The sequence below is a fragment of the Petaurus breviceps genome, unplaced genomic scaffold (assembly GCF_028583685.1).
Source record: "Petaurus breviceps papuanus isolate PSGF00001 unplaced genomic scaffold, PetGlider_PUasm1.0 189, whole genome shotgun sequence".
In the NCBI taxonomy this organism is placed as follows: domain Eukaryota; kingdom Metazoa; phylum Chordata; class Mammalia; order Diprotodontia; family Petauridae; genus Petaurus; species Petaurus breviceps.
Window position 1 is genome coordinate 30,138,055 of NW_027185809.1, and position 16,314 is coordinate 30,154,368.

A 16,314-nucleotide genomic window follows, 5' to 3' on the forward strand; every position below is an offset into this window, starting at 1 on the left:
GTCTTTGTTTCAGAGAAAAGTTTGAGGGTCACAAAAAGCACTGTTCATTTTTTCAAATGTGTTCCAGCAGGATGGTTTTAGAGAAACCTAAGAAGACTTGCATCAACTGATGCAGAGTGAAATGAACAGAACGAGAACAATTTATACAATGACAACATTGTAAAGGCAAACAACTTTCAAAGACTTAATAACTTTGGTCAGTTCAGTGACCCACCATGATTCTAGAGGGTTGGTGATAAAGCATACTACTTGCCTCCTGACAGAGAGGGAATGGATTAAAGTTGCTGATGAGACATATATTTTTGGACACATTTATTGTGGGAGTTTGTCTTTCTTGACTATTCATATTTGTTTCAAAAGTTTCTTCTTAATTTGAGTGTGAGGAGGAGTTAAAGGTAGCATTGCCATTAAAAAAAAAAAAGATCATTAAAACGTATTTTTGAAATGCATAGAAGAGGACAGAGAAAGGCCAAAAAGATCAACAGAAAAGGTAGACAGCTTTGAAAGTAATATATTTGATTTAATATATACTTAAATAGAAAAGCAATCTGTACATAACAGAGATTCAGTTTCATGTACAGTTCTATCTGTTCTACTGCATATATGGAAGTTCTCGTTTTAGTTTAGTCCATAAAGGTCAGTATAAAAATGGGGGGGGGGGGAAGTCCAACTGAAATCTGATTTACTCTTTTCCTTCTATTCATTTCTGGGCCCAATTCATTGTCCATCTGTGGTGTCTGTTCAAGATATATGTATGTCCTGATAGACTAGCTATGTAGGTTGTCCATTGTACTAAATATCATAGTCTTAACAGTGGACATTTAAAAAAAAATAAAATGGTCATTTCCTCCCTCACTTGTAACAAAAAAGTGCAGCTAAATAAAATAAATCAGTCCAGACAGGGGGCATTCTTCATTTACTTGATGCTTCCTGTGAACTCTTTTCCTGATTATGGATCTCATGTAGGAGACCCTGCTGTGTTCTGGGAATTGATGCAATCAACACAAATGTCAACCATAAATAGGATTACCTAGAAGATCTTACCAAGTTGTAGGAATAAATTTCATACTCTGTATTTTAGTCACAATCCTGCCAGAAACAATTTTTTTTAAAATTTAGATTATCCTAATTTAGTATTTCTTCTTAGAAAGAAACACTGCTACCTTAAGAACCTGAAAATCTCTCTTGACCAAGCACTTTGGGAGTTGTAGCTTTATTGTGGCAATAGATAAAATTCCAAAAGGAGGTAAAACATTGTTATGGTGCTCGGGGTAAAGTTCAATTAATATTTTACTTCATTAAATAGAACAGTAATTATTTAATTTTCTGCACATCCTTAAGGAATAATTTTCTTAAAATCATTTCAGCCTTCTTTGACCATTCCCTTTAAGGATTCTCCTTTCCAGCTGATTGCTGTTGCTAGGCAATTGCTCTACACTTCTTTCATCAACTCAATATCCTACTCTCCTCAGTGGCTCTTCCAGACTTCTTCATCCCTCCTTAAACCTCTCATGGCTTCCTCTCCCGAGACCCTCTTAGCCAAGAACCTTTTCTCATACTTTACTGAAAAAGTTGAGGCTGTTTGTATAGGGCTCCCTCTTCTCCCTTCCTCCTATCACTCAGATGCCTTCTGCTATCTCTTTGCCCTTGTCTCATGAAAAGTTGGAACTACTGAAAAGTATCTACATGTTCAAAAATATTTATAGCAGCCCTTTTTGTGGTGGCCAAGAATTGGAAATTGAGGGGATGCCCATCAACTGGGGAATGACTGAACAAGTTGTGGTATGTGAATGTAATGGAACATTATTGTGCTATAAGAAATGATGACCAGGAGAACTTCAGGAAAACCTGAAAATAATTCTATTAACTGTTGTTGAGTGAAGTGAGCAGAACCAGGAGAACATTATACATAGTAACAGCCACATTATGCAACGACTAACTTTGCTAGACTTGGCTCTTCTCAACAATGCAAGGATCTAAGACAACTCCAAAGACTCGTGATGGAAAGTGTTGTCCACATCCAGAGAGAGAACTATGAAGTCTGAATGCAGATCAGAGCAGACTATTTGCTCTCTTTTTATTGTTGTTGTTTTATTTCTTCTTTCTCCTGGTTCCTCCCATTGATTCTGTTTCTTCTTTACAATATGAGTAATGTAAAAATATATTTAATATGAATATATATATGTAGGGTCTATATCAGATTGCATGCCATATTGGAGAGTGGTGAAGGGAAAGGGGGGCAGAAAATTTAAAACTCCAAAGCTTATGGAAATAAATGTTGAAAAATAAAAATAAATTAATTTTTTTTAAAAAGTGGTGGCCCAGCTGCTTGCCACAAGGCAAGTACCTCTGCATGTATAAGCAATGCCATTCCATCTAGTCTCCTCTAATAAATTGTACCCTCTGTCATTCCTACTCTGTATCTTCAGTCTCTCTCTCTCTCTCTCTATTGGCTCTTTCCTTGCTCTCTACACAATACACCTGTGTCTCCTCCATCCTCCACAAATCCTCATGTTTTCCTTCTTTCCTCACTAACTCTCATTTCATATCTCCCCTGTTTTTTGTATCTAAACTCCTTGAGATAGCTGTTTGCAATTGGTGCCTCCAGCTTCTTTCCTCTCACTCTTGTAATAACAGTAATCTAGCATTTGACTGCACCTTTTCCATTTCATCTGTTGTCTTCTTCCTTCATCTCTTACTTCACCCACCTGAAATTCCTTCTATAGTGTAAGGTGATGTGCTTTTGTAGCACTTTACACATATGTACACAATGTACATATATACTGTATGCTCAAAGATATAGTCAAGGATGATTTCCAGGCTCTGAGAAATTTAGATGGGCCATTGCACAGATCTTCAGAGAGATAGTTGGGAGGTACCTTAGTTGCAAAGGCTTAGCAAAAGTATTTTTATTTTAGCAATGTCATTGAAAGAGTTAGGAAATAAAGAGTGTTTTGAGAATGACTCTGGCAATGAACTAATGAAATCTAGCTTTGTTAAGCATGGGACTTCTTGGAAGACTGAATTTTCTACTTTGATTTAAACCTCTCTTGATACTTAGTCCCTTGAGTGAATCAGAGAGGAAGCAACAGCCATACTCAGCCCTTACCTCTGAGTAACCTTAAAAGTCAAATTGAGTGAGTCCAGGAGATAGACTTGAAGAGGAGCCCAGTTCCTAGGAGACATGGAGCTAGAGCTGGAGGCTGTGAGAAACCACATGGAGCTAGGAGACTGGAGCAGAAACAGAAGAAACCACCACAAAGAAGGGGACAGGGATTCTAGAGACATTTGGACTGATTGTCACTGTTGCTTGATTCTGAGTCATGTTTTCCAACATATTTTTTGGCCGATTTCCCAAAACCAAACATTTGTTCTGAAGTCACTGTATTTATTTAATATGGAGAGTCTTACCAAGTTCTTTGTAGAATTTCTCAACCTTTTGCAGCTGATGTTGTTGCAAAGGTACAACTATCTTCTCAGTCGTCTTTTTGTTATGCTTTTCTTGAGCACTGTAATGGAAGATGACCAAATGTCTCACAAAATGATGTTTCTTGTTGCGTTTTGAGGTGCATTGAAGCCAACTCCCTAATTTTCAGTTCTGAAAATGTGTCAGCTATCCTATTCAGCTACAAGTTCCTGATATCTTTTGGTTTCTTTTATAGTTAGAATAGAATTGGTGATATTCATTTCCTCCGGTAGTGTGGTGACAATCATTGGGCAAAGATTTTGCATTTTCACTGCGAACAAGTTAATGTTTGCATATGTGCTTAAATCTGTGATTCTTAGCATCTACTTCATAACCACACATTCTTCTGTGTTTCTTGTCTACTTATTCTTTATTTTTAAGGATTTAAATTCTTACATTTTGGATGAGATTTAAATTATCATCCTTATAGATAAAGATGGGAGATTTTTCCTACACACATCACTGATATTGTGAATGGAAAGAAGATGGGATACAGAGTCAGGAAGAATTGGGGTTGTCTTGAATTTTAAATCTTGACAACTAAAACACAAATTTTTTTTTCCTTTCTGAATGCTTCTATAACTTTAAAACTGGTGGTTAGGTAGTTTAAAAATGAAAGGTTTACTGATAAAAGTCTGATAGCTGAATTACATAGGAAAATGATACAAATATATAATACCAAGAAGTATTCCCCCATAGATCAGCTCAAAGATGTGAACAATAGTTTTCAAAAGAATTTCAAGGTATAATAAATCATTTCAAAATATGCTCCAGATAAACACAGAAGGAACCTAGGTGGTCCAGTCAGGAAGATTTCATTTCTAAATGTTTATTAGGTGTTTGCCCTGGGGCAAGTCACTTAACCTCTTAAAGCCTCAATCTCCTGTTCTGTAACATGGGGACAATAATAATAATAACACTTTCCTCCCAAGGTTTTTGGGAGATCAAAATGAAATACACTGTGTAAGTAACTTTTTTGCAACCTTTAAATGACAATATCAATATTTATTATTATTAGCTTTTCAAATTGTATATTAGTAATCAGAGAAATTTAAATGAAAACAACTCAGGTTGAATTTCACACCATGCAAATTGGGGGAGGGAGAGGATAAGCATTTATATAGTTTTTGGCCCTGTGCTAAGTACTTTACAAATGTCTCCTTTGACTGAATTGGAAAAATTGACCAAAAAATTGGAAACAGTTGATTTTTGTTGGGTCTTTGCAAGGCAGGCCCACTAATATACTGTTTTTAGAGCTGTAAAATAGTCCAGCTATTCTGGATAACAGTTTTTAATTATGCAAAAAACTGTCTATATTGTCCATACCTTTTGATTCAGTGATCCTACCATTGGGCATATATCCTCTATAATCATATAGCAACAAAAGTCAAGCATGTGGCAAAATATCACCCTGAGAATTTCAAAGATTAGGAACAAAGTGGGTGCCCATTAGTTGGAGAATGGCATTTGAATATAATGGAATATTATTGTGCTTTAAGAAATGATAAGTGTGTCTCTGGGCAAAACATTAAAGCTCTCAGTGCTCCAAGTAAGCAAGCAATTTTTAAGTTGTAGGGTGAAGATAAGGAGCTCTCAATACCTGGGTTCTTAATCTTTTTACTGAACATTTCTGAGAATGCTGTTTATAAATGAATAAAATAAAATGCAGAGTATTACAAAGGAAACAATTTATATTAAAATACAGTTTAAGAAATTATGGTAATGGGGAATTCAGAGAAACAAGGAAATGTTCATTTCAGGGCAATGTGAACAGATGCAGAACAAGATATGCAACAGGATCACAGTGATATAAATGAAAAAAATCAAAGGGAAGTTGGACAGTGAATAATTGAAAAACCAAATAAAGATTCCAGAAAACAGATAATGAATCTTAGTATCCTCCTCACAGTAAAGAGGTAGGTAACTTCCAGGGCCTAATGTTATATACGCTGTCAGATGTAATCTCTATATCAGATTTTTTTTTTTTGCTTTTTGGAGGGCATTTGGGGTTAAGTGACTTGCCTAAGGTCACACGGCTAGTTTGTGTGTGTGTGTGAAGTTGTATGAGGCTTGATTTGAACTCAGGTCCTCCTGACTCCAGGGCCAGTGCTCTATTCATTGTGCCACTTAGCTGCCTATATCAGATATTTTTGCTTAACTCTTTTTCTTTGTTAGGAGAGTTGGGGGTGGGGAGGATTCCAAGAAATGACTTTGAAATAAATAAAATGTTTCAATAAAACTTTTTAAAAATATGTCAAAAGATTTGTGGGTAACACTGGTTATAAAATCTGTAGTTTCAAAGAAATATTTTTGAAAAAATCAGCAGTAATTGGAAAATAATTTGATCTAAGTAGGTCATTTAAAATTGACAGGAGGGCTGGCTAGGTGGCACAGTGAATAGAGCACCTGCCCTGTAGTTGGGAGAACCTGAGTTCAAATCCAGCCTCAGACACCCAATGTAAAACATACTAGCCATGTGACCTTGGGCAAGTCACTTACCCCCAATAGCCCTGCCCTCCAAAAAACAACAAAAAAATTGGGGGCAGCTAGGTGGCGCAGTGAATAGAACATTGGCCCTGGAGTCAGGAGGACCTGAGTTCAAATCTGACCTCAGACGCTTAACACAAAACTAGCCATGTGACCTTCGGCAAGTCACTTAACCCCAATTTCCCTACCTTCCCCCCTCCAAAAAGAAAAAAAAAAGTAAAATTATCAGAAAACAACTCAAAAATAGGCATTATTCATTTCAATTCAATAAGCATTTATTAAATCCCTTCTAAAACACTAGCAATACAGATTTAAAACAAAAACAAAAACCCCAGTCTTTGTCCTCAGGGACAGTTTATAATCTAATGGGGAGGGTAGGAAGTTTAATGAGGGGCCAGGGAGAGCAGCAGTGCAGCACTAAGGGGTGCCCAGCATGGGGGCATCATGATGTTTCATGGATTGGAAACCAAGCAGAACTGCTGGTGGCAAATGCAATTAATTACCTGCAAAGTTCTGAGCTCTCTATAAAGGAAGGTTTTGGGAGGAGCTTATTGCTTTGCTTCAACCCTCTAATCAGAGGGGAGAGGAAACTGAAGGAGTTGAGAAGGTGTTGATTATCAAAAGCGTGTCAGTCTGAATGGTGGTGAGGTATCATTTGATTAGCTTATCCTGGGGGAGGCCTGATGTCCAGTGAAGTGGAAACCAGCAGAGCTGCTGACGGGAAATGGCATATAAAGCAAAGAAGGGAATGACTGCTAAAGGGAATTATAGTAGAAAAGGATAGTTCAAAGAATGATTTTCAAAAGTATTTTTATTGCTCTTTTGTTTATCCAACATTATTTTAGGAAAAAATGGCAACCCAGTGGCAGAGAATTTCCGTATGGAAGAGGCTAATTTACCAGATGAATTAAACGAGGGACAAGTAAAAGTCCGAACTCATTTTCTGTCTGTGGATCCTTATATGGTAAGTAGCAAGGTGCTCTGATCAAAATAATAATAAATTTCATGAGAATAAGCTCCATGTGCATATAGGGCATTATTGAAAAGGGCATTAGAAGGGAACAATTAGGCTTCTACAAGCATGAACCATACCTTAGCCATCACACCATTGACGGAAAGTCAGAGAGAATATAAAATTCCACTGTGCTCATTGTTTGTGGACTATAAAAAAGCTTTTGATTTAGTCAGACAAAATGCCGCCACAGAGGCTTTCCTCTGACAAAGTGTCTCCCTGCATGTGTCAAAATGATGAGACTCCTTGGGAGATGAGAGAGAGCCTTTCCTTATAGGCCTGTGGCCTTTAGTGTTAGGTGAGGTGTATGGTCCTCTGAGCCGTCTCCAGCTTCTTCATGCAGGTGCTGCAGCACAGAGGTCAAGTCAGAGTGGCATTCCTGACGGAGAGGAAAGTTCTCTGAATTTTCCTATTTGTGGTGGACATTGTAGTGAATTTGTTTAGCCCTGAATATTGCAGAGCCTCCCTTTAAAAATATTTTATTTTTTTATTATGAACTTAATAAATATCAATAAAAATAAACATTTTCTATAGAAAGACTAGGAAATGAAGATTCCTTATGAAATCTCTAATACATATGTTTTTTGGTTATTTTATATCATTCAGATTTAACATGGTAGTTCTAACACTGTCCTGTTTTTCTGTGTCCCTTTTTTATTTCTTCTTTTATTTTAAAGAATTTGTTGATACTTTTTTCTTAATTTTTTTCTCTTTTCCTTTCTTCCTTCTTTCCTTCCTTCCTTCCTTTCTTCTTTCGTTATCAGTTCCCCCCCTTCTTCTACCCAAAAGTCTTTTCTTGTAACAAATAAGTATAGTTATTCAAAACAAAGCCATGCATTGACTGTTTCTGAAAATATGTGTCTTGTTCTGCACCTATCGGTCATCACATCTCTGCCAAGTCTTTATCAGTGGTCTTTGCATTGGTTATAGTTATTTAATCTTTCACACTTGTTTTCCTTTACAATGCTATAGTCACTGTTTAATTTGGCTCTGTTTCAGTTCATACAAGTCCTCTCTGATTTCTTTAATTCTATCCCTTTGCTCTGCTCTTTTCTTATGGCAAAATAATCAGTAAGAAATCTTTATTAAGTGCCTACGTGTGGCAGGCATATATGCTATGGAGAGCTAGGTGGCACAGTGGCCAGGTATGGATTCAAGAAGACCTGAGTTCAGATGCAGTCTCAAATATTTAGCAGCTGTGTGATCCTGGGCAACTCATGTAACCCTGTTTGCCTTAGTTTCCTCATCTATAAAATGAGCTGGAGAAGGAAATGCCAAACTACTCTAGCATCTTTGCCAAGAAAACCCCAAATGTGGTCACAAAGAGTAAGACACAGGGTCGGCTAGATTGGGCAGTGAATAGAGCACCAGCCCTGGAGGCTGGAGGACCTGAGTTCAAATCCGGCCTCAGACACTTAACACAGAAAACTAGCCATGTGATCTTGGGCAAGTCGCTTAACCCCAATTGCCCTACCTTCCCCCTCCAAAAAAGCAAAACACAAGCAAGAGTAGGACACAACTGAAACAGCTGAACAACAACATGTGCTATACTCTGGAAATACAAAAAAGAGGCAAAAGGTAGTCCCTTGCCCTCAAGGAGCTTGTAGTCTAATGGGTGGAACAACATGCAAGCAACTATCTGCAAAGCAAGCTATACTCAGGATAAATAGGATATAATTAATGGAGGGAAGGCACTGGAATTTGGAGGGGATGGGGAAGGCTTTTCCTGTAGGAGACAAAATTTTATTTGGGACTTAAAGGAAGCCAGGGAGGTCATTGCATTCACATACCATAATTTGTTCAGCCGTTCCAGAATGATGACTACCATTATGCTTTCAGTTCTACACTATGACAAAAAAGTGCTGCTATAAATATTTTTGTGCATGTTGGTCCTTTTCCTTTGATCTTTTTGGAGCATAAGCCTAATAGTGGTATCGCTGTGTCAGTGAATAAACACAGTTCAGCAACTTTTTGTATATAATTCCACATCACTTTCCAGAATGATTAGACCACTTCACAGCTCTTCCAATGGATCTTTAGTGTGCCTTTCCTGCCATAACACTTCCAATAATTGTAATTTTCCAATTTTGTCATTGTTATGACAAAATGAAACTGGATGAAATTAAACCTCAGAGTTGTTGTTATTTGTAGTTCTTTTATTATTAGTGATTTGAAGCATTTTTTTTTCACATAATTGTTGGTAGTCTGCTTCTTCTTTTGAGAACTGCCTGTTCATCTCCTTTGACCATTTATGGCTTAGGGAATGGCTTTAGTTCTTATATACACCTTGGATAGGTCTTAGATCTCAGACCTTTATCAAAGAAATTTGCTGTGAAGATTTTTTTTGCTTTCCATCTAATTCTAATTGCATTTATTTTGTACAAAAAAACCTATTTTATTTAATCAGAATTTTCCATTTTCTCTTCTATGATAATCTTTATGTATTGGTCAAGAATTCTCCCTTTCTCATAGTTGTAAAAAAGTATCTCTTTCCCGACTCCTCTAGTTAATGGTATATATAATCTTTTAAATCTAGGTCTTGTGTCCATTTGGAACTTATCTTATTTTGAGAAAGTGATCTATATCTTATTTCTCCCAGGTTGCTTTCCATTTACCTAACAATTTTGTCTAATAGAGTTTTTGCCTTAGTAGTTGGGTGTCCTAGGGGTTATAAAATACTATGCTACTATGTTTGATTACATCTATTCTTTTCCACTGGTTAACTTTTCTTTGTTTTTTTTTAATCCAATACTAAAAGAGTTTCAGTGATCACTACTCTGTAGTTTAATTTAAGATCTGGTACTACTAACTTCTTTTCATTCCTTCAGTTTTCATTATTTCCCTTGAGATTCTTAACCTTTTGTTCCTCCAGATTTTATTATTTTTTTCTTCATCTGAAAAATAATTCTTTGGTTACTTTATTTAATTTTAGTATCATTGTAACTTTCATTATGTTAGCACAGCCTAACCATGAGCTTTCCTAACCTAACCATCTTTTTTTTTTTTTTTAAAGCAATTGGGGTTAAGTAACTTGCTCAAGGTTACACGGCCAGTTATTATTTCTGGGTGGGTGCTAAGTGTCTGAGCCCGGGATTCGATCTCCAGGTCTTCTCAACACTGGAGCTGGTGCTCTTACTCGCTGTGCTACCTGGCCGCCCCTCTAACCTAACCATCTTAACCTAGCCATCTTTCCAATTATTTGAGTCTATATTTATTACTGTAAAGTATGTCTTGATAGCTGGACTCTCGTATTTTATGCATGTGATTGTTATGTAAATATATTTTTTTCTCTCTTCCCCTTTTTTTTGTTCATAATATTCAGGAAAGCTGATGATTTTTGTGGATTTATTTTCTATTCTTCTATGTCCTGAAGTTGTTGATTGTTGACTATATAGCTTCTCTAAATAAACCATTATGTCATCAGTAAAAAGTGACAATTTTGTTTTCTCTTTGCCCATGATTGTTCCTTTCATTTATTTTTTCTTATTTGCTATGCCTAGCATTTCTAGACCTAGATAAAATAGTACTGCTGATTATGGACATCTTTGTTTTACAAACTCTGATCTTACTATAAAAGTCTCTAATTAGAGAGCCTATTAAAAGCAATCCACAGTTCTAAAAAATTTTGGCCTAGTGACCAAATTACCATATGCAGCTGGACATACAGCATAAAGATTATCCATCAGTACATGTTTGGAACAAATACTGCAAATCAGTTGACCCCCAAATTGATGAGGGGATAACATGCTATATTCCCTTTGAGAAACTACACAGTTTTTTTCTTATTTTGTTTTTAATGATTCCAACCTTTTCTATGAGACAAAGGTCTATATTTTTAAAAAACATTTCAACCTACCATTTATTTTTTTACATTCTTTTCTTTTTAAATTTCAAGTTCCAAATTATCCTATGTCCCCCATACAATAAGAGAAAAAAATACAATATCAATTATACATGTGAAATCATGCAAAACATTTCCAAAGGCCAATATTTTTAATACCAATGTTTTTTGAGTGGTGGTGTTCTGCATTTGAATCATGGACTACTTCAGTCTCTGCGATACTAACACTGAAAGTCACCCAAAGAAGGAAATGTTATTGCATTTTGCAGATTTTGTGATTAATTTAGAAAACTCTCAGTAATCAACCTTGATTAATTGAAGCAGTTAATCAGTTCAGCAAAGTTGCAAGACACAAAAGTGTAATGGAAAAATGGAAAATGGAAATGGAAAAAATATGTACCATAAGAAATTGCCAAAATGAAGAACTGAGGGGTGAAAAGAATTGAGGAAACCAAGGCAAGTCATGTGAATAAAATAAAATACAAAATAAAATAAAATAAGTTGAAACAAATATATACGTTTTTGTACACATATATACCGTATATATGGAAAGATCACAAAAGTGGAAAGGAATGCTATGTAATTATAATGACCAAGTTTGTTCCTGAAGATATGAGAAAATATACCTCTCTTACTTACAGAGGCAGAGGGACTGTGCTTATAGAACACTTAATAACTGTCAAACTGGACTGATGTGTTGATTAGCTTTTGCTGTGGTACTTTTTCCCCCCTGTTCTTTGTTATGAGAGATGATTCTGTGTAAGGATGTATGGAGTGGTATATTTGGAAATGAAACTGATGTATTAACAGATGATATCAACAGGGGGAAAATGTGTACAAAGGACCCAGCCAGCCTGTATAATTTACTCATTCATTTAAACACTCATTAGATTCTTAAGTCCCAGGCATTGTGCTAAGCACTAAGAATACAAGGAAAAAGCAAAAAACAGTTCATTCCCAAAAGGAGCTTCTATTCTAGTGGTATCATCATGATGTCAAGAGGGAAGCAAGCCCTTGGCATCATGGGTGAACCTCTTGTAAGTTCATGACAGGACAACAATCACACAGGATGGGGAGGCGTCCAAGTGCTATAGTTTTCACCTTGGAGTAGGTAATATCAGGAAGACCACACAACTGTTAGAACTTCCAGTCTCCAAAGTAGGGTATTACAGGGATCATACCAAGGGGTTTGTGATCAGTCAGTCATAGGGTAGGAAGATGGATCCTATCTCACCCTGCCCATAATAGACATTCAAAAGGCTTGTCTCCAGCACAACTCTCCCAGTTCCTATGCCTTGCCATCCTTTATTCCTTCTCCTTCTTATGCTGTGCAAGCTCCTAAGCTCCCCACCTCTGACCTGGAAGGGGAAGCAGGAGTAATCTAGCTGGGATACAAGCACCCACAGCAATAGTAGTGAAGGTGACTGGGAAAATCCCTCTTCCCTGCATACCCACCATGTGGGAGAAACCCCGTGGAGGGTAAGCTCTGCTTCCTGGGACCAGAACCAGGAGAGTAAAAACCTACCTTTTTGCTTTGGATGGGGCAGTAAACAAGTGGAACAGACATAGAAAGGTTTCATTTACATTATCTTTCTCCCAAACCTCCCCATTTCAAACATTTCTGTTACCCTTGAGGACAACCATCCTTCCATTCTCTTAAGTTTGTAACCTCAATGTCACTGTTCACACCTTACTCTCCTTTAGCTCTCATATCCAATCAGTTGTCAAATCTGGTCATTTATGAATCAACAACCTCTCCCTTTCTCCCCATTTACAGAGCCACAACATTTGGTACAGGGCTTCATCACCTCATGGTTAGACTATTGCAGTAGTTGTAAAGTGTCTCTCACTCCAGTCCATTTTAGAATCATTTCTCTTTGGGCTATGAAAATTTCACTCTTAAATATCTCCCTGTCCTCCTGGGCTAACATCCTCTGAAGGATTTTACTCCATGGGATCTTACCATTGTTTCCTCTGAACTGTTTAAACTCTGACTTTCCAATTCAGAGTAAATAATACATACTGTCCAGATTTCCTCTTCTCTATCACAAGCTCTCATAGGAAGTGGTCACTTCTACCTAGGCTTCTATCATTTCTACCTCAGCAAACAGATTTTCCCTGTTAGTGAGAATTAGACTCAGAGTAGAAATTCTCCTTGTTGGCTCCTCCACCTTTTGAAGGATGAAATTGGCCCTAAGGCAGAAAAGTCATTCTTGGCTTCTCTGCTTGATAATTGAAGTCCCCCGTTTCTAATATATCTTGCTTCTATGCCAAGCTTGTGATATATCCCAAGCTCTTCATCTGTTTCTTCTTTCTGTCCAGGTGGTCAAGTATTCTCATACTTGAAGGTGTTATGTGTTTGCATTGGTTAGCCACCTCATAACTTGTATGACCTTATGAAAATTGTTTGCCAAAGGTCATTATAATAAATAACACTATGATCAACAAAGTTTAAGTAATTCCTCTTTAGGTATATTTCATACGCCTTATTTTGTAATGTTGCTAAAATGGGAGATCTTCATTGATTTCTGTGGAACTACCTGATGCAATAAATCATGTGACTTTGAGCCATCGTTGATGACATTTTTTTTCCTGTTTGAGAGGAACAAGTCTTTATCATATTTATGTATATATAGCTTGTCATGTTTCAGAGAAGCAAGAAAGAAGCCTGAATCCTTTAAAGTTGTTTTCTTTTTAATCACAAATTTTTAAAATACTCCAGAACATTGTGTTCATCTTGTTAGTATTTAACTTCTTTAGGAATTGTTCAGTTTGTTGGTAGAGCTGAGTAGGATCCAATTGTGCCCCCTTCTGGGGACTCTTGAAGCAACCCTTTAGTTGTGATTTTCCTTGTTAACATTGATGACTTTAATGAGAAGGACATATCTTAATAGCCATACCTAATCCACTTCAATAAAGCCTTTTTTGACTGTGGCACTATCAATGGGTTCTGAATTGAAAGCAGTTCCTCTTTGAGGAAAAAGGTTGAGTAATAGAGCTTTGGGAAGCAGGGAATGTGTGAGAAGTTTTGGGGTTGTTTTTTTTTTTTTGCAGATTTGGGGATTGAAAGAATCTGTGACATAATACTTCATGGTTTCATTAGGATTATGATGAGGATATTTAAAATCCTCTATATCCTTTAAACAGGCATTTTTAGTTATATTTTTAAGGGAGATATTCTTTAAACAGGCAGTATCTAAGAAGGAAAGGGGAAGATGATATTTTGTTTTTTTTATTTCAGAGGAATGCGTCATACTTAACAATATTTTATTTTATTAATTTTTTTTAAGCAATTGGGGTTAAGTAACTTGCTCAAGGTTACACGGCCAGCTGTATTTTGTGTGGGTGTTAAATATCTGAGGCCGGAACTGATCCCGGGTCTCCCAACTCCAGGGCCAGCGCTCTTACTAACTGCACCACATGGCCTCCTCAACAATATTTTATTTTTTCTCAATGCTGTTCAGTATATCCCCTTTTAATGGTTTCCAGATATATACATAAAGAGAAGTATTTTCAGAATTCTCCTAATCAGTGTTTTTGTTCTTCAGCGTTGTAGGATGAATGAGGACACTGGTGTTCACTATATAAAACCTTGGCAGCTGTCTGAAGTGGTTGATGGTGGAGGTGTTGGAGTTATAGAAGAGAGTCAACATTCAAATTTGGCTAAAGGCGATTTTGTGACTTCTTTTAATTGGCCCTGGCAGACTAAGGCTATTTTAGAAGGAAATAACCTTGAAAAGGTAATCTCTAATAAACAGTGCATATATATTTCCTATAATTCTGAATACATTTTTTCCTTGGAATTTGATACTGCTTAGTATCAAGAAAGTAATGAAATCATCCAATTTTTTCTGCCTACTAACTCATTAAAGGTAGCAAAATCTATACCAATAGTTAATGGATTATTTGGTCTTCCAAATTCCTTTTTATTCCCTGAAAATTTATATAAAGAATAAGTTATATAAAAATTAACTGTGTTTGCGTTGAAAGTATAGTTAATGACTTTCATTTACTGTCCAAATTACAGGTGAAGCAATTATGCTTACACTTGTAGTCAAGGGATTTTTGTTCCTTCTTAGTAAGAGCTAGGGGCTTTATGGTGGTATGATTTAAAGGTTTAGGTGGAAGTTCTCACCTCCTCCTAACTTCCCACTCACCAGTTGGCCTGCCTTAGAACTTGAAACTTTCATCATTAGGTAAAAGTAACTGTTAAAATACACATATGTGTTATTACTACCAGCCTGCAAGTATTAGTGTGGCACGTCTCAACTAGAATTTTTTCTAACAGTCAGAGATCTCTAAGGGACTAATTTAGAAGACAGATAAGTTTTGAAAGGAGAATACAGGAAAAAGGGTCAAGAGCTTGGCCTACTGCTGACTGGAGGAATGTTGCATCTGAAAGATAAGCAGCTGGAAGGCAGTATGGGAAAAATGAATGTTTGGAGGAAGGAAAGGTGTTTAAGGGACAGTAAAAAGTAACAAAGAGGTCCTAAAGTCATACTTCACTTTGCCTAATGCTAGAAAATGTGAAGTTATTATTATTTCGTTGTGGTGATTGATTTGCAAATCAGATCTTAGTTGGAAAATCATTGAAGATCATGCCTTTCTATCCCCTCATTTTACAGATCAGGAAACTGAAACAAAAGAAGATTGAGTTTCTTTCCCAGGATCATGTAGCTAATTATCAGAAAAGCTGATAAACATAAAAATCTTGAGCAGCTAAAGCAGAGACCTTTCATGGTATTTTTTTTTTGGTTGATGAAGGAATTACCATAGTTTACGATATTCCTTGGAGATTAAACTTTCAAATCCTTTTTTCAATTTTCAGGCATTCTTTTGCATTCCTTCACACCTCCCCTCCTCCCCCCTAAAAAATAAAAACAAAACACTTATAACAAATATTCATAGTCAACCAAAACAAATTCTCTTATTTGTCATCTGTGTCTCACTGTCTCAATACTCTACACCCTGTGTATCACCTTTTTGTCAGGAGATAGATAGCATTTTTCATCATTGACCCTTTGGAATTATGATTGGTCATTGCATTGATTAGGTTTCTTAAGTCTTCCAAAATTGTTTTTTTTTCCTCAATATTGTTATAATTTAAATTATTCTCCTGGTTCTGCTCACTATACTCTGCATAAGTTCAAATAGTCCCAAGTTTGTCTGAAATCATTTCTTTCATTATTTTTTATAGCTAAATAGTATTCCATTAAATTCATATGCCATAATTGCTTTAGCCTTTCAAATGATGGGCACCCCTTAAATTCCATTTCTTTGCCCCTACAAAAAGTGCTACTATAAATATTTTTATACATATAGGACCTTTTCCTTTTTCTTTGATTTCTTTGTAAAACTGGTAGTGGTATAGCTAGGTTAAAGGGAATGTACAGTTTAATAACTTTTTGGGTATCGTTCCCAATTGCTTTGCAAAGTGGCTGTACCATTTGGTGTACCAGTAGCATATCAGGTGTTCCTCTTTTCCCACAGTCACATTTGATGTTTGGA

At 36.4% G+C, this 16,314-nt stretch overlaps 1 protein-coding gene and 1 long non-coding RNA gene across 4 annotated transcripts in view; one reads left to right on the plus strand and one right to left on the minus strand.

The window, feature by feature from the left end:
* LOC138164391 (prostaglandin reductase 2-like) overlaps positions 1-16,314 on the plus strand; it is a 51,397-nt gene that overhangs the window by 19,121 nt on the left and 15,962 nt on the right. The window contains exons 3-4 of one of the 3 annotated variants that reach the window (XM_069092162.1): positions 6,799-6,917; positions 14,355-14,546. In XM_069092162.1, coding sequence (XP_068948263.1) covers positions 6,799-6,917; positions 14,355-14,546 — 311 coding nt within the window. The remainder of the gene's footprint in view (positions 1-6,798; positions 6,918-14,354; positions 14,547-16,314) is intronic. The other 2 variants (XM_069092163.1, XM_069092164.1) reach the window with 2 other exon arrangements.
* LOC138164392 (uncharacterized) overlaps positions 1-16,314 on the minus strand; it is a 54,349-nt gene that overhangs the window by 14,299 nt on the left and 23,736 nt on the right. The gene's annotated exons all lie outside the window — the stretch shown is intronic.